This window comes from Lipotes vexillifer, unplaced genomic scaffold (assembly GCF_000442215.2).
Source record: "Lipotes vexillifer unplaced genomic scaffold, Lipotes_vexillifer_v1.1 scaffold788, whole genome shotgun sequence".
Taxonomy (NCBI): Eukaryota; Metazoa; Chordata; class Mammalia; order Artiodactyla; family Lipotidae; genus Lipotes; species Lipotes vexillifer.
The window spans coordinates 1,781,764-1,808,642 of record NW_006791862.1 but is presented as its reverse complement, the minus strand read 5'-3'; the positions used below and the strand labels follow the sequence as shown (position 1 = coordinate 1,808,642).

General features: G+C 40.5%; 1 protein-coding gene across 3 annotated transcripts in view; it reads right to left on the bottom strand.

The window, feature by feature from the left end:
* Positions 1 to 25,152, bottom strand: part of BCAS3 (BCAS3 microtubule associated cell migration factor) — a 592,536-nt gene extending 567,384 nt beyond the window's left edge. For all 3 annotated transcript variants that reach the window (XM_007464906.1, XM_007464904.1, XM_007464905.1), the window contains exons 1-5: positions 25,093 to 25,152; positions 23,217 to 23,304; positions 18,748 to 18,802; positions 12,755 to 12,830; positions 4,426 to 4,532 (exon numbers count right to left, since the gene is read on the bottom strand). In XM_007464906.1, the coding sequence (XP_007464968.1) occupies positions 4,426 to 4,532; positions 12,755 to 12,830; positions 18,748 to 18,802; positions 23,217 to 23,287 (309 nt within the window). In that variant the 5' untranslated portion in view covers positions 23,288 to 23,304; positions 25,093 to 25,152. The remainder of the gene's footprint in view (positions 1 to 4,425; positions 4,533 to 12,754; positions 12,831 to 18,747; positions 18,803 to 23,216; positions 23,305 to 25,092) is intronic.
* Positions 25,153 to 26,879: the final 1,727 nt, after the last annotated feature.

Sequence of the window (26,879 nt, the reverse complement as noted above, 5' to 3'; positions counted from 1 at the left end):
GAGTGTAAGCAAGAGAGGGTGGGAGGAAGACGCAAGAGGAAGGAGATATGGGGATATACGTTTATGTATAGCTGATTCACTCTGTTATAGAGCAGAAACTAACACACCATTGTAAAGGAATTATACTCCAATAAAGATGTTAAAAAAAAAAGAGAGAGAATGTAAGCAAGATATTTTAAAATAACTGAAGTCCCGACCAGGGACTTCCCTAGTAGTCCAGTGGTTAAAATTCCTCGCTCCCAATGCAGGGGGCCCGGGTTCGATCCCTGGTCTGGGAACTAGATCCCACATGCCGCAACTAAGAGCCCACATGCCGCAACTAAAGATCCTGCATGGGGCAGCGAAGATCCCGTGTGCTGCAACTAAGACCTGGCACAGCCAAATAAATAAATAAATATTTTTTTAAATAAATAAAATAAAATAACAAATAAATGCAAAGATAGCAAGAGCTAAAAGAACTATGGGAGTTAAGAAAGGAAGAATATACAACTACTGTTTTTTTCATATGACTCCCATGAAATTATTCAGTCTTTAGTCCATGCACATGTATAACTTTGACTTTTTTTTTTTTAATTAAGAATTTTAAGCAAGAGAGCCTATATTTACATTACCAAAAAGAAGCAATTTCACTGTTAGGCACAGGTGGGAAAAGGGCCTATTTATCCAGAATATCAACATCACAAATAATCATTCTTTCTTATGTTGCATCAGATGTGTTGAAAGAAGGGGCCTGACAGCTTGGGAAAGCTATGAAAGCTGGTGTTTTCCTGCAGCCATCTCATATACAAAGTGGTAGTGATTGGGCAGCAGAGAAATTACTTCTGCACAGTTCTGCTTCTGAGCTAACTCCACTTAACTATGTTCCTAGATATCATCTAAGCTTTGTTCATATTTGTGCACTTACATAAATAGACAATTTTTTTACATGTTTAGCCAGGATGTTTATTTTCTTAATCTGAGACTCACAGGTGGGACAGTTACATAAAATCAACAGAAGGGAACCCTGTGCACAAACTTGAAGAAAAAACTGAGCTGTAGTTTGGACAGGGTTTGATTTCTGCCCACCCGCACTTACTGAAAAGCAAATACAATTTATGGTCTGAGAAGATCCCTAAGAGCCAGGATTATTTCTACGTTGACCAACATAAGCTCCCCAGTGTCTAGCACATGGTAACACTTAAATGATTACTGAATAACTGACTAGTGATAAACAAGTTTCAGAAGGATTTAGTTAGAGTAATGGGTAACAGTCACACTAGTCTATAAAAGATGAATATATGAAGGTACTTTGTAACCTATTACAATGAAAACTAAAACTAACGTGCCATACTACTTGCATGGCATATCTTCTGCTATCACATAGGGGAAATAGAGCTCTTAGATCATGGGCTTTGAATCTGAAGTCAGAACTGGGTTTGAATTCCAATTCCACCTCTTATAAGTAGTGTGACCTCACCACCTGTAAAATAGGATAACTTCTCCCTCACAGTATACAACAGATGAGATAATGTGTATATAAAGTTCTCTGAACATAGTAAGAGCTCAATCAGCGCAACAGAAGGAGCTTATTTTTCCAAACTGCCTTCTAATTCTTGAACCAGTCCTCACAGGGCTATATTACTACAACAGTAAACAACTGTCTGGGACTTCCCTGGGGGTCCAGTGGTTAAGAATCCACCTTCCAATGCAGGGGACTCAGGTTCGATCCTTAGTCAGGGAACTAAGATCCCACATGTCACGGGGCAACTAAGCCTGCAGGCTCTGGAGCCCACGCACCACAACTACAGAGAAGACCGCGAGCCGCAACGAAAGATCCCGCATGCCACAATGAAGATCCCGCATGCCACAACTAAGACCCAATGCAGCCAAATAAATAAACAAATAAATAAAAACAACTGTTAGTCAATGAAAATTCCATGAAGAAAAGATTATTTAAATCTCTCAAAATACAATCTGGGCATAAAAATTACTGTAAAGAAGTAATTTCCTCATAAGACCTTTAAGTTACTCAGAACCAGACACAAATTAACTATTAAAAGTGATACCTCTAATTATAACCAAAGCAAGTGAGTAGCCTGAGTACCACCAAAGAAATGTGCTCAATCCAGTCAACATCCCTAATCCCACAAGGCCCAACCTTGTTAAAGCTGTAGCTTCCTCTTTGCCTTCAAGTCGGTCAACAGTGTAAAGAATCACAATGTAGTCTCTATTAATAAGAAAAAGTTAAATTTACAAAATCCTCTCCTCTTGAACACAACCTAGAAATATTTCTCTTGGTAGGAAAAAGCAAGCAAGCAAAGACTGCCACGTTTTTAAGTCCTTTGTCTATGCCTTTGGCGTGATACTTAAATTACAAACAACATTGCAGGGCCTTGAAAAAACGTCAACTACACATCCCCAAAGGCAAAAACACGAGGACACTCATTCCATGACATACTAACAGGATTCTTCTATCTCTGCAAAATGATGCCAATCTTTAAAAGTAAGAAATATAAAACCTAAAATCCTAAATACCTAATAATATGATATATAATTATTATAAGATTAGATGGAAGACCAAAGTTCATTATAAGTGATTTATCAAAGAATAAACAATATTTTTACTTAGAATATTAAAGAATTACGCAGTTCAATGTATTCATTACTTAAAAATCTTTTAGCCAAATTCTGCACTCAGGAACATCCTGAATTTCATTAAATTTGAGGTAATATATGTTTGCTTATAAATCCTTTAAGAAGTAACCATAATATGCAAAAGAATCAAAAAGAAAGGGAAAAAAATTCTAGCTGGGGGGCTTCCCTGGTGGCTCAGTGGTTGAGAGTCCGCCTGCCGATGCGGGGGACACGGGTTCGTGCCCCAGTCCGGGAAGATCCCACGTGCCACGTAGTGGCTGGGCCCGTGAGCCATGGCCGCTGGGCCTGTGCGTCCGGAGCCTGTGCTCTGCAACGGGAGAGGCCGCAACAGTGAGAGGCCTGTGTACCGCAAAAAGAATCACTGGCTAAGACGATGAAGTTACCCTTTAGAATAAGGTTTCAGCCTACCCCCTTCCAGACTTAGTTTAGGGTCTAGGAGTTCACCTATATCCTAGCCTCTTAATGATAGGCCGGAAAGTAAGACATTTAAGAAAAAAGAACTAAATCCAGAGTTGGTTGGTTGTCTTTAAACACAGAGACAGTTCTGGTAAAAAAAAAAAAAAAAAAAAATTCTAACTGAACCACCCACTAACAAGAGGCTTCAAACAACGTGGTAAATGCATCTATTAAAGGCACAAACTAAAATTCTATTGGCTCCAGGCCTCTAACTTCAAAAAAAAAAAACACAATAGAGGGTCCACCCGCCAACTCACCCCCCACCCCAAAATCTGGAGGAGAGACATGATATCTAGGCCATGCCAAAGAGAATATAACTAAGTACACGCCAAAATATGCAGTCCCTACTACACTTCACTGAGCTGTGATCCTACCAAGCCTCTTCCTCTTTTAGTACATTTTGTTTTTGGTCATCCCAAAGAGGAACATGTAGGATTGAAGAGGGAAACTGGGAATAGAATTTGGCAATTTAAAACATTTATTAAAATTATGACTTATCCTATATAGATACACAGACACAAAATAACCTTTGTTCAAATTCATGTATTACATCATTGTTTCTAATACCAGAAAGGGGGTGGGGGTGGGGGGGAATTTTAAGTTTTTCCAATAATAGGAAACAAGTTATGTAAATTAAGGAAAATCCAAAAAACAGAATTATAAGCAGTTATAAATTCCATAGAGAAGCTCTCTGAATACTGATTTATAAGTAAAAAACAGCAATGTACAGACTGAGCTGTATAATATGTTCCCTTCTGTTAAGGAAGGGCAGGATGGGAGAATTATATGTATATATGTTCTTATTAGCATAAAATATAGCTATAAGGAAAAGAAACATAACTAGAAATCCTAGAAAACTGGAAACTGCTCAAGATAAGGGAAATTGGGGACAGTGGTGGTAGGGAGTTTTGTTACCCACTTATACCTCCTGAATTTTATACCATGTGAATGTTTTAACTGATTCAAAACTTTTTTTTAAAATGATCACTATTTTTTGTAAAAGCCTTCTGTAAGCCTCTTTACTCTTCCGTAAAAATACAGGAAAAGATAATAATAACACCAACTAGGTAGAGTTACTATGATAAGAAATTAGATCTTCCATGTAAAGTGATTCCCACAATTGCTGGCCCACTTTACGAATCATTTACAACATCTTTAATTTCCCATTTTCCCCTTAGCCCTTGGGCCTAGTATGGGGTTCCACACACAGCGGTCTCTTAGCAATTGCTTGCAAAATAAATGGATGAGACCTTAGAGAAAATATTGCCAGGTTTCACACCAGCTAGCATGCTGAAAAGTATTATATTTCAGGGATTCAACCATCTTCATACTTACAGGGATGCTCCAGACTTGCATTCCATCACTGTAGCCAATCATAATCAGCAAAGGTGGCTCATTCCCTGTGCTATGTATTTCATGAAATTCCAGATTTCTTGATGTATCTACATTAGAATTAAGTAACAAAGGAGCAAATTAAAAAGACAACCCTCAGAATGGGAGAAAATATTTGCAAATGCAACAACAGACAAAGGATTAATCTCCAAAATATACAAACAGCTCATGGAGCTCAATATCAAAAAAACAAAAAATCCAATTAAAAAATGAGCAGAAGACCTAAATAGACATTTCACCAAGGAAGACATACAGATGGCCAAGAGGCACATGAAAAGATGCTCAACATCACTAATTATTAGAGAAATGCAAATCAAAACTACAATGAGGTATCACCTCATGCTGGTCAGAATGGCTATTATCAAAAAATCTAGAAACAATAAATGCTGGAAAGGGTGTGGTGAAAAGGGAACTCTCCTGCACTGCTGGTGGGAATGTAAACTGATACAACCACTATGGAAAACAGTATGGAGGTTCCTTAAAAAACTAAAAATAGAACTACCATATGACCCAGCAATCCCACTATTGGGCATATACCCTGAGAAAACCATAATTCAAAAAGAGACATGTACTACAATGTTCATTGCAGCACTATTTACAATAGCTGGGACATGGAACCAACCTAAATGTCCATCGACAGATGAATGGATACAAAGATGTGGCACATATATACAATGGAATATTACTCAGCCATAAAAAGAAACAAAACTGAGTTATTTGTAGTGAGCTGGATGGACCTAGAGTCTGTCATCCAGAGTGAAGTAAGTCAGAGAGAGAAAAACAAATACCATATGCTAACACATATATATGGAATCTTAAAAAAAAAAATGGTACTGATGAACCTAGTTGCAGGGCAGAATAAAGATGCAGACATAGAGAATGGACTTGAGGACATGGAGTGGGAGGGTGAAGCTGAGGCAAAGTAGGAGTAGCACTGACATATATACACTACCAAATGTAAAATCGCTAGTGGGAAACAGCAGCATAGCACAGGGAGATCAGCTCAGTGCCTTGCGATGACCTAGAGGGGTGGGATAGGGAGGGTGGGAGGGAGGTTCAAGAGGGAGGGGATATGGGGACAGATGTATGCATATGGCTGATTCACTTTGGTGTACAACAGAAACTAACACAGTATCGTGAAGTAATTATACTCCAATAAAGATCTATTAAAAAAAAAAAGACAATGCCAATCAGCAAAAACAAGTACACTTCTTTAATGTTACTGGCAGTAACAATTATTTAAATTGTTTTTCAATAAGAAGTTCTGAAGTATTTGGAAGACATTTAAAGGAAAGCAAACAGGAAGCTGAATCACAAAACTAGTTTTTTTAACAGTACCTATAATTATCAGCACAAGTAAGGTTTTAAAGATCAAACTCTCTCAGTAGAGTACAAGTACCAAATACCACCCCACTACACACAAAGAGTAGACTACAGAACCTAACACAGTGACAGCAGCACCCAGTAGGAAACTAGTGCCAGGTAAAAGCACAGAAGGAGAAGTGCCCAGCGGAAGCACACAACATAAACTGTGTGGGTTCACAAGTTGCATCTGGACACTCTGAGAAATAACAGGCAGAGGACAGGGAAGAGCAAGATGCGGAGAGGGTTTTGCAAACAGCTAGAGGTCTTGCATAAGTAGGTAGACACAAGAGTCTGTGAAATTTAGTACTGTTAATGTTCCTCAGTTTCCTCACCTGTAAAATGAAGGTAATCATACTCACATCTCAAAGGATTGTTTTAAGAGTTAAATGGGATAATATAAAAAACATTTAGAATAGTATCAGGCATAGGAAGCCCTATGTTGATGTTATTACTGTTGTTATAAAATCATGCTGAAGTAAAAAAAAGTAAAAATAAATAAAAATCAAACTCTCACTCGATACCTAGGAAATACTAATATCAGGAACAAAACCACCTGTAAATGATAAATGAAAATAAAATATTTCACCAAAGTTAACTAAATATAAATATGACATATAACCATTTGGAATTTCTAATATATGCAAATTTAGCAATGGAAGAAAAATTATATTCCTTTACATACAGGAATTAAATCCTGCTATATCTGAACACACTGGGCATATAGTTCACTATAAAAGAATTGTGCGGTTTTTGGTTTTGGGTTTTTTAATTTATTTTTGGCTGCGCTGGGTCTTCCTTGCTGCACGTGGGCTTTCTCTAGTTGCGGTGAGTGGGCCTATTCTTCATTGAGGTGCACAGGCTTCTCACTGCAGTGGCTTCTCTTGTTGCAGAGCATGGGCTCTAGGCACACAGGCTCAGTAATTGTGGCTTGCAGGCTTTAGAGAGCAGGCTCAGTAGTTGTGGCGCACGGGCTTAGTTGCCCCGCGGCATGTGGGATCTTCCCAGACCAGGGATAGAACCCATGTCCCCTGCATTGGCAGGTGGATTCTCAACCACTGAGCCACCAGGGAAGTCCGGATTATGTTTCCTATATTTAAGAATAGCAAGGAGGCAATGTGGTGGCGCTCTGTTAGGTTCTGTAGTCTACTCTTTGTGTGCAGTGGGTGGTACTTGGTACTTGTACTCTACTGAGAGAGTTTGATCTTTAAAACCTTACTTGTGCTGATAATTATAAGTACTGTTAAAAAAAAAATACTAGTTTTGTGATTTCAGCTTCCTGTTTGCTTTCCTTTAAATGTCTTCCAAATACTTCAGAACTTCTTATTGAAAAACAATTTTAAAAATTTCAAATAAATCAACACCAGGTAATTTTAGATGTAAGTGACAAAGGTAAAGTTAATAAAATACTAGAGGAACACCGTAGAAACATATTTTCATGATCACGGTACAGGGAACAACTTTACAACTGAACACAAAAAAACTCTTAGCATAAAAGATCGGCAAATTCTACATTAAATTTATTACATTAAAATGAAGAACTTCTGTTACTCATGAGCCACCCTTACCAGAAGAGTGAAAAGCCAAGCCACAGCATGGGAGAAGAGACAACTATAACCCCACAAAGATTCATCTAATACATAGAACAAACATCAATATGAAAAAGATAAGTCAGTAGAAAAATAGGCAGGAGACATGGAGAAACACTTCAAAAATAGGATAGCCAAATCATCAGTGAACATGAAAAGTGGCTCAACCTCGTATGTAATCAAGGAAGTGCTAATTAAAACCACAATGACAAAACCAAGTGGTGGCAGGATATGGAGTGAAGAGGCTGCTTATTTATTGCTAGTAACTGTAAATCAGTATAATCACTTTGGAAAACAGTTTGACAATATATACTCAAGTTGAAGATACCATGCCCTTGACCAAGTAGTTCCACTCTAGGTATATACTCATTAGAAGCCTCAGCACATATACATCAAGAGATAAGAATACTCACAGCAGCATTACTATAAAGACCCAAAAGCTGGAATCGATCCCAAGGTCCATCAAGAGGAGAATGGACAAGCACAGTGGTACACGGATACAATGGAAGACTATTCAGCACAGAAAAAAATGACCCACTACCATATACTATAACATGGATGAACCTCACAGACATAATATGCAAAAAGCGTAATATGCCAGACACAAAAGCCTATATACCGAACAATTCTATTTATATGAAATTCAAAATCACTAGGCAATTAGGTAGCAACATTCCATTTCTTACCCTAGGTGATGTCTACATGGGTGTTGGATTTGTAAAAATTCATTCATTGATCCATATTTTTGTGTTATTTACCATGATATATTTGCACAATAAATAAGGTTTTTTAAAAATCATAAAGTAGCAATATCCCTCCCCCTTTATTTGACTTCATTTCCTCTCCTTCTAGAAGCTAAATTCCTCATCTATTTATAACTGTCATCTGTTTTTCATCTCTCATTCACCCCAAATCCATTTCAGAATGTGTTTCTGCCCCTAACACTCCTCCCAAGTGACTTTTGCTACGGTCACCAATAACCTCCAAGTTGTTAAATCCAATATGTTTTTCAAGCACGTCTTGTTAAGATTATTCAGCAGCTATAACCGATGCTCACCATTTTCTCTGCTGGCTCATCCATTTCTAACTACTCTTTAAATATTGGAGTTACTCAAAGCAAATTCCTAAACTCTGTTTTCTTCTCACAGTATACGCTCCCCAAGTGATCTCATTCCAACTACTGCTTCAGTCAGTATCTGCTAGTGACTTCCTCAGTGTGGGTTTTTGCATGTCTCAGTAGAAGATCAAATTCCACTCAAAGATCAGGATTTCCTCCCCAAACCTGATCTTCCAGAGCTCCCTATTTTGGTGAATAGCATGTTTATCTATGCAGATAGCAAGATCAGGAACCGCCTTCTTCCTTCCCTCTAGCAATAAATCTATGACCAAGCTCCTAAACAGCTCTCTTACATCACCACCACCCCTGTCTACAACATCTACTGCAAAAGCCTGAGTGGCTTCCTGCCTCCACCACTGCCTACCAAACTCCATGTTTCAGTCAGAGTGCTCTTTTTAAAATACAAATAATGGGGAATTCCCTGGTGGCCCAGTGCTTAGGACTCCGTGCTCTCACTGCCAAGGGCCTGGGGTTTGATCCCTGGTCGGGGAACTAAAATCCCAAAACAAACAAACAGAAAAACAAAAAAAGGGACTTCCCTGGTGGCGCAGTGGTTAAGAATCCGCCTGCCAATGCAGGGCACATGGGTTCAAGCCCTTGTCTGGGAAGATCCCACATGCCACGGAGCAACTAAGCCCGTGCAGCACAACTACTGAGCCTGAGCTCTACAGCCAGGGAGCCACAACTACTGAGCCCGCATGCCACAACTGCTGAAGCCTGTGTACCTAGAGCCCGCGCTCCACAACAAGCGAAGCCAGCGCAATGAGAAACCAGCGCACCGCAACGAAGGTAGAAGACTTCTAAATTGTTTTGCCAAAAAAACTCCCAGTCTAGCAAAGAGAAGCCTAAATACCTAATACAATCTCTGGGTACCCATAACTGCTCTACAAAGAAGCAGCCTGCTAAGCTAATGTGGCTGCAATCAGAAGAATCCCCTCCACTGTCCCCCTTAGGATATCATGAAAGACACCGCAACGAAGAGAGCCTGTGCGCAGCAACGAAGACCCAACGCAGCCAAAAATTAATTAATTAATTAAAAATAAATAAATACATAAATAACCTGCTTTGGCTACTTCTTATACCTTTTTCAGTACAGTGCCTTAAGAAACACAAGCTTAGGTATAAATCAGGCTGCCTGAAAGCAAAAACAGAACAATGACCATGATACAAAGGGCCTTAGTCTCACTTTCTAATAAACTCCAAAAGTAGTAGTCTCTACCTAACACCAAGCCAAAGTTAGTACATTGATTAGGAATGCAGATACCTAGAAGGATCCAAGACTGGAGAATCTCAATAAGCCAGGTTCCTTAGAAGTGTCTCCTGTAAAAGTTGTTACCTACTCCACCCCCAAGCACAACAAGCCCATAATCAAATGGGCTGCAGCCTGGAGGTAAGGGGCCAACTGGCACCACTTTATAATTTCAAGCAGAAAAGCAGAGCTCTCAGGCCTGCTGGAATAAACAGAAAGCAATCACCAGAGCAGAGTTCAATTTGAACACTGCAAGTTTTAAATTACTAGCAATAGAGTTTCATTAATACGATAAAATAACTTAAATCTATAGACAGGTAGAAGACTTCTAAATTGTTTTGCCAGAAAAACTCCCAGTCTAGCAAAGAGAAGCCTAAATACCTAATACAATCTCTGGGTACCCATAACTGCTCTACAAAGAAGCAGCCTGCTAAGCTAATATGGCTGCAATCAGAAGAATCCCCTCTACTGTCTCCCTTAGGATATCATGAAAGACAAAGGCAATGAACAAGGAATTGCATCCCAGCTGCAGCAGGCACAACCAAGGAAAGGCAGACTGGCTGATCAAGAATCTCTAATGCAATGGAAAAGTTAGTCCTTGTTAGCGTTCTTCAAGGAGATGTTGGATTTGCAGCCAATGAACCCTACTTTTTCTTTCCCACAGCCAAATTTTCTTTCAATTATAAATATCTCAGAAAGTCTGCCACACAAACACCTAAACAAAACATTCCTGAAGAAAGAACACAAATAAGAGACAAATTCAAGAAATGTTCTAAGAGGGACTTCCCTGGAGGTCCAATGGTTAAGACTCGATGCTCCCAACGCAAGGGGCACAGGTTCGATCCCTGGTCGGGGAACTAAGATCCCACATGCCACACCACATGACCAAAAGAAAAAGGAAATGTTATCAGAGATTGGGGAAGTTAAGGAGGATCAAATATCTTGGTAATATTTACTATTGCCTTAAAACAAACACAACCATACACATACACATGCACACATGCACACACACACCCTAGGGCTAGAGATAATAAAAAGTATACCCTTGAAATACCAGGACAAAATTTCATACACTATCAATATTATATAGAAAGGAGAGACCAAAGGACACGTGAGTGTGCTAAAGTATTTAACAGGAAGATGTATAAACTTAAAAGTTTAATAAGTCAATGGGGATATGGGATACTAAATTAAGGACAACCATTATAAGTTCAACAGAACACAAAGTACCAAATAAGCAGTTTCCATCTACATTTCCAGATGCAGATGCATTTTACTTCAATAAAGCAAATGCTTTATAGAGCATTATTACACCAGCAATTCTTATTTGTTGTTTAAAAACAAAACAAAAAAACCTTGCCTAAAGATTATTTTAATGACATTTTTTAAAGATAACTTTGTGGGGTTTTTTTTTTTTGGCCACGCTGCATGGCTTATGGGATTTTAGTTCCCTAACCAGGGATTGAACCCAGGCCCTCAGCAGTGAGAGTGCAGAGTCCTAACCACTGGACTGCCAGGAAATTCCCCAATTTTGTGATTTTTAAATTATTTTTAACATTTTGCATACACTGTACAAGTTTTTGCTATTATCTGGCTAATATTTTCAAGACCATAACCACATTTTCTTTGTTATTAAATCAAGAAAGTCCTCTAATACATTCTGACATCCACAAAGCAAATATACTTCCAGGAGGGAAAAGAGTATGAATTCATGAGGAAACGGTGATAGAAAACAAAAGATGACCAACACTTAAATAGTTATTAATAAAGAAGGAAAAGGAAGAAAGAAAAGAAGAATATACTAGTAAACAGGGAAATTCGACAGTCATAAAAAGAAAGGAAATTTTAAATAGAATAAGCTTTCAAAGAGAAACAGTGTAGGAAAAGTTTATATATCATAAATAATCACCAATACAAATGAATGTGTTATTCTCCACAGAGGGCACAAGTTGTCATTTGAACAAACCAGCTGACAGAGAATCCAAAATTCAAAAGAAACCTATTTGCAGAAGTGACACAGCCTCCCGCATCCTGGACTGTAGCTTTTAAAGGAAAATATGGTATTTTAAAAGTCTCAGAGGAGACTAAGACTCAAGAGTATGGTATCCATCAAGGTCAGAAAACAACTCAGTGTATTCATAATTGGGAATTTAATACAGACAACTCGTTACACAGATTACAGAATTGCTAAGAAGCCAAAAAAGGAACTGTGAGGCAACCTACTGGATTAGCAATGGCAGGCAGCCATTACCACCCCTACACTGGGAAGGCAGGGAGGAGGGCAGGGCGCTAGAGTCACCTGGCAGAAACTGGAACCCCAGTGGAGCTGCTGAGGTGAAGTGAAAACCACAGAGGAAATGCAGCTGCTGACAGAGAGGGAGAGGGAATTATACTCTTCCCTTTCTCCCATCCTCCCTTTCAATTACCCACCAGTGCCTCCCAAACTCTGCCAGAGGAAAACAGACATGGCAGCCTGGGAAACAGACAAGAAGCAGCCCCCTTGCAAGAGGGAGCAGGAAGGAGCAATGAAATGGAAGGTATCTGAGAACAAACAGGCCTTGAATTGGCATACATTCTGCTCAGAAAAATAATTTTAAAGTCTAAAAAGTTCAACACTAATGATTATTTTGCAGTTATAAATCCTATACAAGTAACCAAACTGGAATTACAAGAACTTCTTTTCTAAGAAATTGTTATCTCACTTGGACTTGAAGTTTAAGGCTAGGCACTACATGTTACGGTGACTCTAAGACTTGTACAACACAATATTAGTTCTAATCAAGTTTATGTAGTTGAATATGTTACTTTTTAAATTAAAAATAAATTTATTTTGAAAACTTAAAAAGTCACTTAAAGAAAAAGTAATCTGACGAAAAGTAAGGGTTCTTTTTTTGGAATCAGGTCAACCTCAAACAAACATTTAATTCATATGCCCCCCAAAAGTTAAAACCATACCATTTAAATCTGCATTTTCAAATCTGACCCAGACTATTTTCTCCTTTTCTTCTGTTAGAGGTGTTCCACTGTAAGCCTGTAGAGTAAACAGAAACACGTGAATGAAAATGTTTTACAGCTCAAATATTACTGATGTTCAAAACAAAAAGTAAGTTAAATAAGGCCAACACTATCCCCCTCCAACCTCACCAATCCTACATCTTGAGAACTAGCACATTTTGTAATATTTTTATTTTTAAAGAAAGTTACCCAGGAGTCTGATAAGCTTGGTCAGAAAAGGGTTTTTAGCCTAAGAATTACAGAAACCTAAAATACAATAATCATAGTCTACTAGGAAGCATCACTCTAATTCAAAGGTACTCAAAAAACTAATCTATACTGGTCAACAAATAAAGCTGAAGAAATACACCAAACTACCACACAGATCAATTTAGTTCCCAGGTGTTTATGATCAGGCAATTACACTCTACCTAGAATTGTCAAGAGCATTACTTTCTGCTAACCACCAGTTCCGGGTGGAGGGCATGGCCAGGGTTGGGGGGTAGAAAAAAAACGTATTACTTTTTCAGTCTCTTATCTGGCCTCTGGACCCAAACTATTAGCTTTCTTGCAAGCCTGCAAGGGTCACAAAGATAAGCATGAACTGCTGTGAAGTCACAGGAAAAGTATCAACGGTATCCATCAATATTCAAAGGGAGTCATCTCTCCTCAAATCAAATGTTTTTATTTAAAATTGTCTAGATTTTCTAGATTGTATACACTTGCAAGCACTTAGAATGTCAACAAAAAGCTGCAACGTTTTCAGTTATAAAGTGGTCTTCAGTTCACAGAACAATTATTTAATATAAGCTGGATCAAAAGCATTCAAAAACCACTATCCCATATATAATCTGTGTTATACACAACTTGCTTTAAATTTCCATGCAGTTTTACAGCCCTTTTCCTCTACCGCACAAGGTTAATGGCCACTGAAAATATTACTAAGACAGGGTTACTCTAATAGTAGGTTTACTATGCAAAAAGAAAAAAAAAGTTATCTTACACATCCTTATGATTTCAATTGTTTAAAAAAACAAGTTGTGTATAGGGCAGTTAATTCCTTTGGAGAAAAGGAAAACCTGCACTAGAACCAACTAATTCATCTACTTTATCTTCAACCATCTCATCCTCAACTTCTTCCTCTTCTCCCTTGGTCTTGCTCTCTTCATTCTTGAAAATTCTCCTTTTTTTTTTTTGCGGTACGCGGGCCTCTCACTGTTGTGACCTCTCCCGTTGCGGAGCACAGGCTCCGGACGCGCAGGCTCAGCAGCCATGGCTCACGGGCCCCGCCGCTCCGCGGCATGTGGGACCCTCCCAGACCGGGGCACGAAGCCGTGTCCCCTGCATCGGCAGGCGGACTCTCAACCACTGCGCCACCAGGGAAGCCTGAAAATTCTCCTTTTTAATATAAACTTCTTATTTGGGAATAATTTTAGATTACTAAACAGTACAGAATTCTCATATACTCCTCAGCCAGTTTCCCCTACTGTTAACAATCTAACCTAACCAAATCTTACCCTACCATGGTACATTTGCCAAAGCTATGAGACTAACGCCAGTGCATTACCACTAATTAAAGCCCCAGACTTTATTTGGGTTTCAGCAGTTTTTCCACTAATGTCCTTTCTCTGCTACGGAACCCAATCCAGGATACCACATTGCATTTAGGACCACCTCTTTTTTCCTATGTCAGGCTCTCCCTTAATCTGGTAAAGCTATAACATATACAATATCTTCTTCCATTTAGCAGATTTATTATCAGGCTGCTAATCACCTGCATTACTCGACATTCTCCCAATTCCTCTGCAACATTTGCACGGTGCTCTCCTTTGATTTCTGGCCGATATGCAACATGAAACAAGGTTAAAAGAGGCCTTTCAGTGAATTGAGATTCTTAAACTTTTTTCTTTCCCCTTCAGGGGGAAACAAAACTTTCATAATGAGGCCTGCATACTTTTGCTTTGTCTTCAAGTTTTCCTCTCTCCTTAGCAGACACAGTGTTCTTTACTAAGCATTTTTTTAAAAATTCTGTGAAGTTGACTTAAGAGGGTTGCTTCTTGTGTGCCCTCCTGCAGATTGGCATCAAGAAGGCATATGACAGCATGTCATTTTGCCTCTCAGCTTTCTATGATATCCTTTGCTCATGTTTAGGTATTTTACTGTCAGTGAAGCACAGACTCACCCAGTGCCCATCCAGGTTTATTTGCTATCTTACTGGAGGTCAGTGCGCTGCCACACAAAAGTTTGTTATTTCTCCCCCCAGCACTGATTTTTAGCCCTCCTTCTCCAACCAAGATCCAACTGCTCTAGCTCTCTTATTTACAGTTGAAACTTTCACCCCATTACTGAGTACAGGATTTATTTCTCCTTTTATTTCCTATCTGGTTTCTAATGCATATACACGTTCATAAGCACAAAGTTACTGTTCAATTTTAAAAAACACAGCAACAATCACTATAGATATGTTGTGTTTTATTTTTTCACTGGAGAGAAAGTAACTTCCATTGTGTGCTATTTGTCAAAAGTATAATTTTTAATCACAGCAAATTATTCTATAGGGGCAACATATGACAATTTGCTTGACTGCTACTGACATTTGGGCAGGCTACAATTTTTCACACTGAAAAATGTCAAAATTTCTCACTGAAATGAAAAGGTCTGAGCTTTAACTTTTTATTTGCTGAATTTTTTTAAATAAATTTTCAGAAGTACAACTATTATATCAAATGGCACAGTTAGGGCTTCTACCTGCTGTCAATGACATCTGCGTCAATGACACAGTAGGAACTCACTCTATTTATGACAGCTGAAGAAGCTGATACCATTCTAACAACACATTTTCTCCCTTATCTGGAGACCCAGAGAATAATTTCTAAGCTCCATGAATTTGATAATTCCCAGAATAGGGCAGGAGTTGGAACATTACATCAGCAAAAATATATCATTTCCCAAATATCTGACTACAAATTGCCAATGGGGGATTACGGATTAAATGTGGAAAAAAGGAGACCATCGGTCACCAAATCTGGCCACGACCTGTGTTCGTAAATAAAGTTTTATTTTAACTCAGCCACACCCTTTCTTTTACATAAAAAGCAGTGCTGCGCAGTTACAACAAACTCTGTATGAGGGACTTCCCTGGTAGCGCCGTGGTTAAGAATCCGCCTGCCAATGCACGGGACACAGGTTCAAGCCCTGGTCCAGGAAGATTCCACATGCCACGGAACAACTAAGCCCGTGAACCACAACTACTGAGCCTGCACTCCGGAGCCCACGAGCCACAACTACTGAGCCCACGTGCCACAACTACTGAAGCCGGCGTGCCTAGAGCCCATGCTCCACAACAAGAGAAACCACTGCAATAAGAAGCCCACGCACTGCAACAAAGAGTAGCCCCTGCTTGCTGCAAATAAAGCCCGCGCACAGCAACAAAGACCCCACGCAGCCAAAAATAAAAATTAAAAAGCAGGGCTTCCTTGGTGGCGCAGTGGTTGAGAGTCCACCTGCCGGTGCAGGGGACACAGGTTCGTGCCCCGCTCCGGGAAGATCCCACATGCTGCGAAGCGGCTAGGCCCGTGAGCCACAGCCACTGAGCCTGCACATCCGGAGCCTGTGCTCCGCAACGGGAGAGGCCACAACAGTGAGAGGCCCGCGTACCGCAAAAAAAAAAAAAAAAAAAAAAAATTAAAAAGCAAAAAATAACATTGTATGAATTGCAAAGCTTCTCTGGCCCTTTACAGGAAGAGTCTGCCTGACAGCTACACTAGACCATGAAGCCTTAAGGACAGGCACTGAGTATTCCCCAACTTAACACAGCACCTGACCAGTAGTGCCTGAAGTTTTGCTTTCTTTCCACAGTCACTAGAATAATGACTTACCTAACATAAATTTCTTAAATGAATATTCTAATTCTTAGATCCGGGACTACAACTATACTTCTGAAGTGACTTAACTCTGATCCCAGTCTTCACAGTCAACTGCATAGATTATCCCCTTTCTAATGTATAATCCTCATAAAAACTAAGTTAACCTTCCACCTTCTGGCATTTTTACCCTATCAGTTTTAGCAGCCCCCTATTTTCAATCTATTGCTCAACCTAGTATTCTTGTTTCTCTAGCAAACTCTCCAACTATTCCCTCAAAGCCTCTGACCGCAGCCTCTCTCCTCCAGCCAACAAAAACTGCTTGCTACGCAGGGTTTCCACTAGCACAAAAGGTGCCTTTGTAAAAATCTGATAAAGGGGCACTCTATAGCAGGCAAATTACCAATATTTTTAAATGCCCCTTCCTTGGAACTAGCCTCACTTCAAGGCTCAGGGCTTAAGAGAAAGGTGCAGTTTGTAGAAGACCAAGTTGGATTTCGGCCCCTGATTGTTCTTTAAGCCTGTACTGTACAGAGTACAAGATTCTCCACAGCCACAGCAATGCTGCTGCCTACCATATCCAGTTGGGCAGTTTCCTTTACCATCAGATTCCCAACCTTGCCATTCATTTCAACTAACGCTACTTCCAATGTCCTTTGGAACTTGACTCTTTCATGCTTTCTTTGCTATGCATTCCCTTAGCAATTACATATTCAGTCTGTACTATCATGTGCAACACTTAGTGATATGTTGCTATTACCTCTGACTGCTTCAAGCCATTTGACTTCCGTTCTTAACCAAGTTCCTCAAGAAAAGAAAGCATTTATTTTTCCTTACATGCCCCACAGACCTTGTCATTGTGGCCTACTTTCATTAAAGTCGACCGAACATAATAAAGAAATACCAAATATGCCTTGATACTTTCCCTTATTTGATGAATACAATTTATTAATACAACTGAAATCTGGATTTTAGACTTTTCTAGGTAGGACCTTCTCAAAAAGCTGGGACACTGGATCTATGAATGGTTTTTTTTTTTTTTTTTTTGCGGTACACGGGCCTCTCACTGCTGTGGCCTCTCCCGTTGCGGAGCACAGGCTCCGGATGCACAGGCTCAGCGGCCATGGCTCACGGGCCTAGCCGCTCCGCGGCATGTGGGATCTTCCCAGAGCGGGGCACGAACCCGTGTCCCCTGCACCGGCAGGCGGACTCTCAACCACTGCGCCACCAAGGGAAGCCCTGAATGTTCTTTTTGAACAGTGCAATTACAGATACCACAGCAGTCTGAACACTGACATCATCACAGGAGAAAACACAGAAACCTTTCCCTTCAGTAGTTCCACTAAACAGTGTTTCCCAAAGATACTCTTTCACAAGAATCACCTGAGATTCTTCCTAGAGACAAAAGTTACTGGATGCCACCTTAATTCCCCTGAGTCAAACTCACTGGGAGATGGGCCTGGAAATTATTATTTTTAACAAGTGTGCCAAGTGACACCTATGTTAATTTAAGTCTGGGAGAAGGTGCACTAGAGGTGATCCCAGGAGGGTTCCTCTCATTCTTTATTCTCACATTTACATAGAGGGAACAGTAAAGGGCTTACTCTCTTATAAGTTAGAGTAACAAGGCAAGCTATAATTGGCATAAAACTACTGCTCAATAGGAAGGTGATATAGATTTGACCTCAGTGTAGTATTTAGTTAATACAGTATCTAGTTAACCAAATGCAAAGCATATATTGCTTATTTCACTTCCAACAGGCAACATTTAACTAGGACAAGAGAAAGATTTTGGAAAGAGAACCCAAATAGACAGTTCCAAGCCCCATCTCTCAGCTAATATCGCACCTTCATTACTCTTAGTAAAGCAAGGGCTAAGGAATGATAATTATGCCACCGTCAGCACAAAACTAAGGCACGTCTAATAATAACAGCAAGTATGATTCTACCCTACCAATGCTTGGGATGCTAAAACATCAAAAGTCTTTCTAAAGTTGGCGATACTGGTGCCAAGTTTAGGGAACAGAATATTTCAGAGCTTCCCTGGCCAAGAGTAAAGCCTACTATTTCTGAAACCACACAGACACTTACCTGGGGCACAACATCCTGCAGAAAAGTCACGACACTTTCCATGTAGGACTGCTCCCTGAAAAAGGGTGAAATGGATAAAATTTATCATGACAGCTTAATATGAAACATGGAAAAGCTCTTTCTACAAGCCCTAATAAGGTTATTCATAATACTAAAAAAAAGAAAAAACAACTCTCATCGTCTGATAATTCTGCTAACCTGCTTTCTTAATTTCTTTGTATATGTTATTAAATGCAAATGAGATTTTAAAATTTTTAAACTTTATCTTTTCTGTTTTTTTTTTTTTGGCCGCACCATGGGGCTTGTGGGATCTTAGTTCCCCAACCAGGGATTGAACCCCCGGCCCCTGCAGTGGAAGCGCGGAGTCCTAACCACTGGACCGCCAAGGAATTCCCAAACATTATCTCTTCTTAAAAGTCATGCTCCATTTTTTTTTTTTAGGGATTTCCCTGGTGGCGCAGTGGTTAAGAATCCGCCTGCCAATGCAGGGGACAAGGGTTTGAACCCTGGTCTGGGAAGATCCCACACGCCGCAGAGTAACTAAGCCCGTGCGCCAAAACTACTGAGCCTGCGCTCTACAGCCCACGAGCCACAACTACTGAAGCCTGCACGCCTAGAGCCCGTGCTCCAAAACCAGAGAAGCCACTGCTGAGAAGCACGCGCACCGCAACGAAGAGTATTCCCCACTCGCTGCAACTAGAGAAAAGCCCGTGCGCAGCAATGAAGACCCAACGCAGCCAAAAATAAATTTAAATTTTTAAAAGTAAAATAAAAATAAATAAAAAGTCAAGCTACATTTTTTTTAATTGAAGTACAGTTGATTTCCATTATTGTGTTAGTTTCAGGTGTACAGCAAAGTAATTCAGTTATACATTTTTTTCGATTCTTTTCCATTATAGGTTATTACCAGATATTAAATATAGTTCCCTGTGCTATACAGTAAATCCATGTTGTTTATGTATTTTATATATAGTAGTGTGTCTCTGTTAATACCATACTCCTAATTTATCCCTCCCTGTCTCTCTCCCCTTTGGTAACCATAAGTTTGTTTTCCATGTCTGTGACTCTGCTTCTGTTTTGAAATATAAAAGTTCATTTGTATTATTCTTTAGATTCCACGTATAAGTGATATCATATGACATTTGTCTTTCGCTGCCTGGCTTACTTCACTCAGTATGATAATCTCTAGGTCCATCCATGTTAGTGCAAATAGCAATATTTGATTCTTTTTTATGGCTGCACGCTCTCTTACTTTGATACAGATAGAACTTTTAACTCATATTTGAAGGAGTGCTGACAGAAGACTTGGCTAAAGCAAGACCGTCCTCTTGAGTCAGGGCAGAAGAATGCCCTAGTTAGAGCAAGAAAAACTGTTGCTGATGACTCAGTATTTAGTGACCTTCTCTTTAAACTGGTTAAGAACCTAGTCCCTTACCTGTATCTAGCAAAATGAATCTATATTTTGCTGCAGATGCAGGCATTAGAAGGAGTTATTAAACAGTCCTCACAGAACTTTTGGTGTGGATAAGGTATGGGAAAATACCAAAATGCATAAAGGTGAAGAACTATTAAGGACACTAAGATATTTTAAACGGGAAATATATGGAGATCAGCAAATGGAGGAAAAAAATTTTTCTTCAAAATATATACCAAATCAAATTCATTTCAGAGAAATGTAAAAAATTACATTTGAAGAAAATAATGTGAGTTACCCTAAATCCTATTTTTTTAAAAGGCAATATGCCTTAGATACCTACAAAAACTGAGTAGGCCTTAAAATAAAAATTTGATTAGGCCTACCTCTCCAACCTCACTTTTCTCCCACTCTCTTAACTTACTCTGCTTCAGTCACATGCAACTTCAATTCTTAGACTACACTAAGCTCTTCTTTGAATCAAGACCTTTACACCAGCTTTTTTTCTGCATGGATCCCTTCGCAAATTCTTCCCTGCCTTTTAGATCTCCAGCCTAAGTGTTACCTCCTCAGAGAGGCCTTCCCTGACTGCCTTAAATCATACTCCCTAATGCTGTTCTCTACCATAGCACACCAGGCACTGATCAGAGCCTGTAATTACTTACTGTGTCCTCCACTAGAATGCAAACTCTATTACAGAAAGGAATCCATCTCTCATATTTACCTTATATCTCCAGAATCTATAAGCCAGTGCTTAGCCACAGAGTAGATGCTCAAGCATTACTTGTTAAAAGAATACTGAATAAATTAAAGAACTTCAAAAAACACTAAAATTATGTATTACATAACAAAAAGCAATATATGTGGAATACCATATGGTGAGGCAGCACAGAATAGTGTGCATAAGCACACAGACTCTGGAGACAAACTGCCTGAGTTTGATCCAGGTTTCCCTTCTTGGATGTTACCAAGGAAAATTTCTCTCTCTTTGCTTTGGTTTCCTCATCTGCAAAATGAAGATTACAACAGTACCTAACTCATAGCTAATAATATGCTTAGCCTGTTGCCATGGTCCACAGTTAGCAAAGAAATATATAGCCCTGGGAAATGCAGGAGGGAAAAAAAAGCAAGTATAATGGTGAAATATCATACTATACATATATTTTTTGTTAGTCTGAGAAGGCAATTTTATGTAACAGGCTAAACTGCTCAAGGGAAATAATTCAAAATGCTACAATTCCCTTATTAACACTTTGAAAGACAGAAAGCAAACTTTATCTCCTTAGCCAGGTATTCAAGGGTCTTAACTGTCCACCCCAACCTCCTTTAAATAGGTCAACTTCCCTAGATTTCATTTATGAAAATAGCTTGCCTTTCCCACCTCTGCTTACTCCATTGCCTTTGCCGAAAATGTGCCCTTGATTCTAATTGCCCAAATTGTATTCAGCCGTTAAAGTACACTATAAATGTCAGCTTTTACAAAACTTATGTATTTATTTATTTATTTTTGGCTTCATTGGGTCTTTGTTGCTATGTGCAGGCTTTCTCTAGTTGCGGCGAGTGGGGGTTACTCTTCATTGTGGTGCGTGGGCTTCTCGTTTTGGTGGCTTCTCTTGTTGCAGAGCACGGGCTCTAGGCACGCAGACTTCAATATATGTGGCTCACAGGCTCTGGAGCGCAGGCTCAGTAGCTGTGGCGAACGGGCTCAGTTGCTCCACGGCATGTGGGATCTTACTGGACCAGGGATCGAACCCACGTCCCCTGCATTGGCGCCACCAGGGAAGTCCAAATGTTAGCTTCTTAATGAAACCTTTTCAGATCTAAAATAATCCCACTAAAATATTCCCTCCAATCAAAATTTTAAGAAAATAATAAGGACTTCCCTGGTGGCGCAGTGGTTAAGAATCCGCCTGCCAATGCAGGGAACATGGGTTCGAGCCCTGGTCTGGGAAGGTCCCACATGCCGTGGAGCAACTAAGCCCGTGAACCACAACTACCAAGCCCGCATGCCACAACTACTGAAGCCTGCGCGCCTAGAGCCCATGCTCCGCAACAGAGAAGCCACGCAATGAGAAGCCCGCGCACCACAACGAAGAGTAGCTCCCGCTCACCACTAGAGAAAGCCTGCACACAGCAAAGAAGACCCAACGCAGCCATAAATAAATAAAATTTTTAAATAAATAAATAATTTAAAAACACAAAATATTCCCTCTAAATTCCCATGCTGTTTTGCTGGCATCTTTTTTATTCATTAGAGTGCTTGCAAGTATACACAGCTTAAAACTACATTAGGGACTTCCCTGGTGGTCCAGTGGTTAAGAATCCGCCTTCCAATGCAGGAGACGCCAGTTCGATCCCTGGTCAGGGAACTGAGATCCCACATGCCGTGGGGCAACTAAGCCCGTGTGCACTCTAGAGCCCGCAGGCCACAGCTAGAGAGAAGCCCCCAGGCCACAACAAAGATCCCACGTGCCACAATTAAGACCCGACGCAGCCAAAGAAAAAAAGAAAAAAAAATACATTAGATTATAAGGTACTGCAAAGTATAGCCATGCTTTGTCCAAAAAATGCTTAAAATATAGAAATGTACTCTTTATGACATTCACTTTGAAACTTTCTGACTGAGACCTAGAGTGATACATCACAATCTAGTAAACATATACATACATATGAATGCATATTATCTATGTGCGTGTCAGAACACAATACTAACTCCCAACTATATTTTCTACTATATTCTATTTCATTTTTTGAATGGTCCTGATCCACTAAACTGATTTAATGACACTAATTGTTAAACCTGAGGTTTGAAAAAGCAGTACTCAAGGATAAAATACAGTGTTTTTCAAGTACTCTATAAATGTGCTAAATACATCAAACTGACGCTCCAATTATTGCTTCTATTTGGCCTTGGCAACGATGTTTATCATCCTGTAAAGCCAAAATTAAACAGATTTTACAAAAGTAAGTACTGCTTAGAAAGGAAACCTAAATGTTAGTTACTATGCTGAGTAATCTTTCCTTTACCTATCAGGCTTATCTGAAATTTGCTTACGTGACAGCCTGAGGGCGAACCACGATTCCACCAGTACAACGACTGGGTCTTCTGGGGGAATCTGTAGCCATTGCTTCATTCACAAAACCTGTTTCCAGAACAAAAAGACAGAAAATAATGGATCATTACTGTCGGGGGTCGGGAGAAAGATACATGGTTGCTCACTAGAGATCCCTTGTCACAAATACCTAAATGTTAGGTCCTAAAATGTAGGAAAATTTCCCAGCAATTCCTATTACACCTAAAAGAGGGGAAGTAGATAAAAGATTTTTCAAACTACTATGAGGTTTTCTTATTTGGACCAAGGCTCAGAACCACAAAACTAGTTAAGACCCTTGCAGGACCCTCTGAACTACTGCTTTTTTATTGTTTTTGTTTGTTTGTTTTATTTATTTTTGGCTGCGTTGGGTCTTCGTTGCTGCACTCGGGCTTTCTCTAGTTGTGGCGAGCAGGGGCTACTCTTCACTACGGTGCACAGGCCTCTCATTGCGGTGGCTTCTCTTCTCCGTGCTCCGCAGAGCACGGGCTCTAGGTGCGTGGGCTTCAGTAGTTGTGGCACGCGGGCTCAGTAGTTGTGGCTTGCGGGATCTAGAACATAGGCCCAGTAATTGTGCAGCACGGGCTTAGTTGCTCCGCAGCATGTGGGATCTTCCCGGACCAGGGCTCGAACCTGTGTCCCCTGCATTGGCAGGTGGATTCTTAACCACTGCACCACCAAGGAAGTCCCTGATCTACTATTAATATAAAGTAGGAAGGGATGGAAAGTCTAGCACAGGATCACTTTATAAAAACAAATATGCTAACTTTGTGAGCCAAAATTAAAGAATTTACTGAAATCTTATATTGAGATAATAAAAATATACATGGTATAATATTTTAAGACAAAATGGAACAGTGAGGTACTACCTTCCAACTAAGAGTGTTGGGAAAATAGGAGTAAAATGGCCTACGTATCCTGATGGATGTTAACTAGTCTTATTGTGGTGATATTTTGCAGTATATACAAATATCGAATCATTATGTTGTACACCTGAAACTCATGTAATTTATATGTCAAATATATATATATATTTTTTAAAAAGACTGCACAGTCACAATTTAACAAGACTATCAAAATCATATTTGTAACCTAATTTGTAATCATATTTGTAACCTCTGCTATTGTAACCTAATCACCAGAATCTAAATAAGTAATAAAAACGTATATGACATTAGAAGCCCTTCCAGTCTCATCACTGAATCCTGATCCTTGAATGTCTAATAAGCATCTGAATCACTGGGGAGGTTTTAAAAGCATGGACTGTATGTGGTTAAGGTTAAAAGAGACAGCAATACTAAAGATCTCTTACACGGCTCAGGAAAGCCCACAGCCTGGAACTAATCCTGAAAGCCCCTAAAACCATCTCTTCTAAGCAGGGAGCATTCTATCACCTTATTTGAAAACTCGCAAACTGATGAGTCCCATCTGCTACAACCAAAACACCCTGTGCCCCAACTAGCCCAGGTACCCCTTCCTCAGTGGGTATCTTCACCTCCAGCTCCTGAGCCCTCTCATTTCCATTCCACCCTTTATTTCTCGAAACACAGGCTCCCAAGAACTGTCTTTAAGGGCCCTGTCTCCTGAGGACGACCCTCGCCAGCCCCTCAGGCCCCACTCTCCTGAAAGACATCAGCACGGCGTTACCCATTTCACCTCCAACGCTGAGCCACCGCTGTCCCCGGCCGCCCTCTGGCCCCTTGCCCTCCCTCCCCTCCCCCTCCTATCTCCACAGCTCTACCTCGTCGAATTCCTACCAGCAAGCCCTCTCCCCTCACGCTGCTCGTCACACGTCCTCGCCAAGCCTCCTCAAAGCCGCAGTACCGCCAGCCCTCTCACCGGCCGCGCCGCCGGTAAACGCTGCTCTCCAGCTCAAGACTCACTGTTTGGAGTCTCCCCTCGTGATTGACGGTTACCACTTCCTACCACGCCTCAGCGGAACTACCTTTCTAGCCAATCCCAGAAGAAAACTGGCCGCGGCTGGGCACCGCCCTTAGAGGTCAACTTCGCCAACCAGCAAGTAGCAAAGAGGCGGACCCGCCTCCTGAAGTGATCCAATCCGCTGGGGCTCGAGGGAAAACACAACAGTACGTGAGTTCGGGTGAAGCCGGGGTGTAAGGTTCGGTTGCGAACGCAGGCAGGTAGGGAGGAGTTACAAACATGTCTGTTTTCTTTTGCACACAGCACCTTCGTGGCCTTGTCAAAAAGCATCATGCCGCACAAGCCTGTGCACGTCACTTGGGTGTCTCAGGCTGGGAGTCGTACCTCACGGGGACCGGTCTGTTTACATCTAATTCTCGCGACAGCTGGTTCGAAGCTCAACGCACGTGGACATGGCAGCTGCCAATCACTTTTAGCTGGCCAGTCAGCCATCCCGAACGCGCCTTCTGCCCCGCCCTTTTCAATGTGTTTACCTTCCGGGAGCCTAGGCTGGCTGACGCTGATGGGCTGCCCTGCAGCCAGGGTGGTGATCTGAATGACGGGTACGGCTTGTATTGTTTTCAATTTGACCTAGGTTTGTGGACCACACCTGACTCCTTCCTAACTGTTTACACTTCCCGTAAGGAACATATTGAGATCGCCCTGGTGTCATTCCGTCGGTTACATATCTTATATAATAATATTTATTGTTCTATTGAAGGAACGCTCAACATAGACTTAAGCACTTCATAAGTACTATCAAATTTAATACTCTTGACAATCCCATGAAAATATGGCTTATTAATAGGCATGGGGTTTGTAACAAAGTGGCTGATACAGCAGTAAAAACTTTTAAAAGGTTTTACCACTGTGAAGGAGGGAAAAGTTCAGTAGAGAAAATACCTCACTAGAAATATGCAGTTAATCAGGTGCTGGACAGATAGATGATATAGATGTAGATATAGATATAGCCAAGAAACCACCCGTTTGCTTGTGATGCTCAATTAGTGTCAATACAAAGGACACCCAAAGTAATATTTATCAGGCTAATGTTTGGACATTCATGTTCTTTCACTACACAAATTCCCAGCACTGTCGTCCTTTTAACATTTGCTTCCTACATTAAACCCAGTAATGAAAGAATCTTTCCAGTATTACGAATTCCCTTTGTTCTTATTGCTATCACTGGCTTACTTCCTTGTTGTCTTTGACATGTTTTTTGGTTATTTCCCTAATACATGTCTCATTTTCTCCCACTGGAAAGTTAAACTCCTCCTAGGCATTAATAGACTAAGGCTTTCATGTTGTTGAATCCCCCTTTATACCTAACTACCCTGAACACAACAGATATTTCAAAATTCAGACTTACCTGAATTAAATAATTATTACTCTCATGTTGTCCCTGACCCAGAGCAGGAATAAAGAGAAAATCCAGAGGAGACCAATAGGTAATACTCACAAGTGGGATAACCAGCATTTGTATAAGGTTTTTCAGTTTAAATAGCTGTTTTAGGGCTTCCCTGTTGGCGCAGTGGTTGAGAGTCCGCGTGCCGATGCAGGGGACACGGGTTCGTGCCCCGGTTAGGGAGGATCCCACATGCCGCGGAGCTGCTGGGCCCGTGAGCCATGGCCGCTGAGCCTGCGCGTCCGGAGCCTGTGCTCCGCAATGGGAGAGGCCACAACAGTGAGAGGCCTGCGTACCGCAA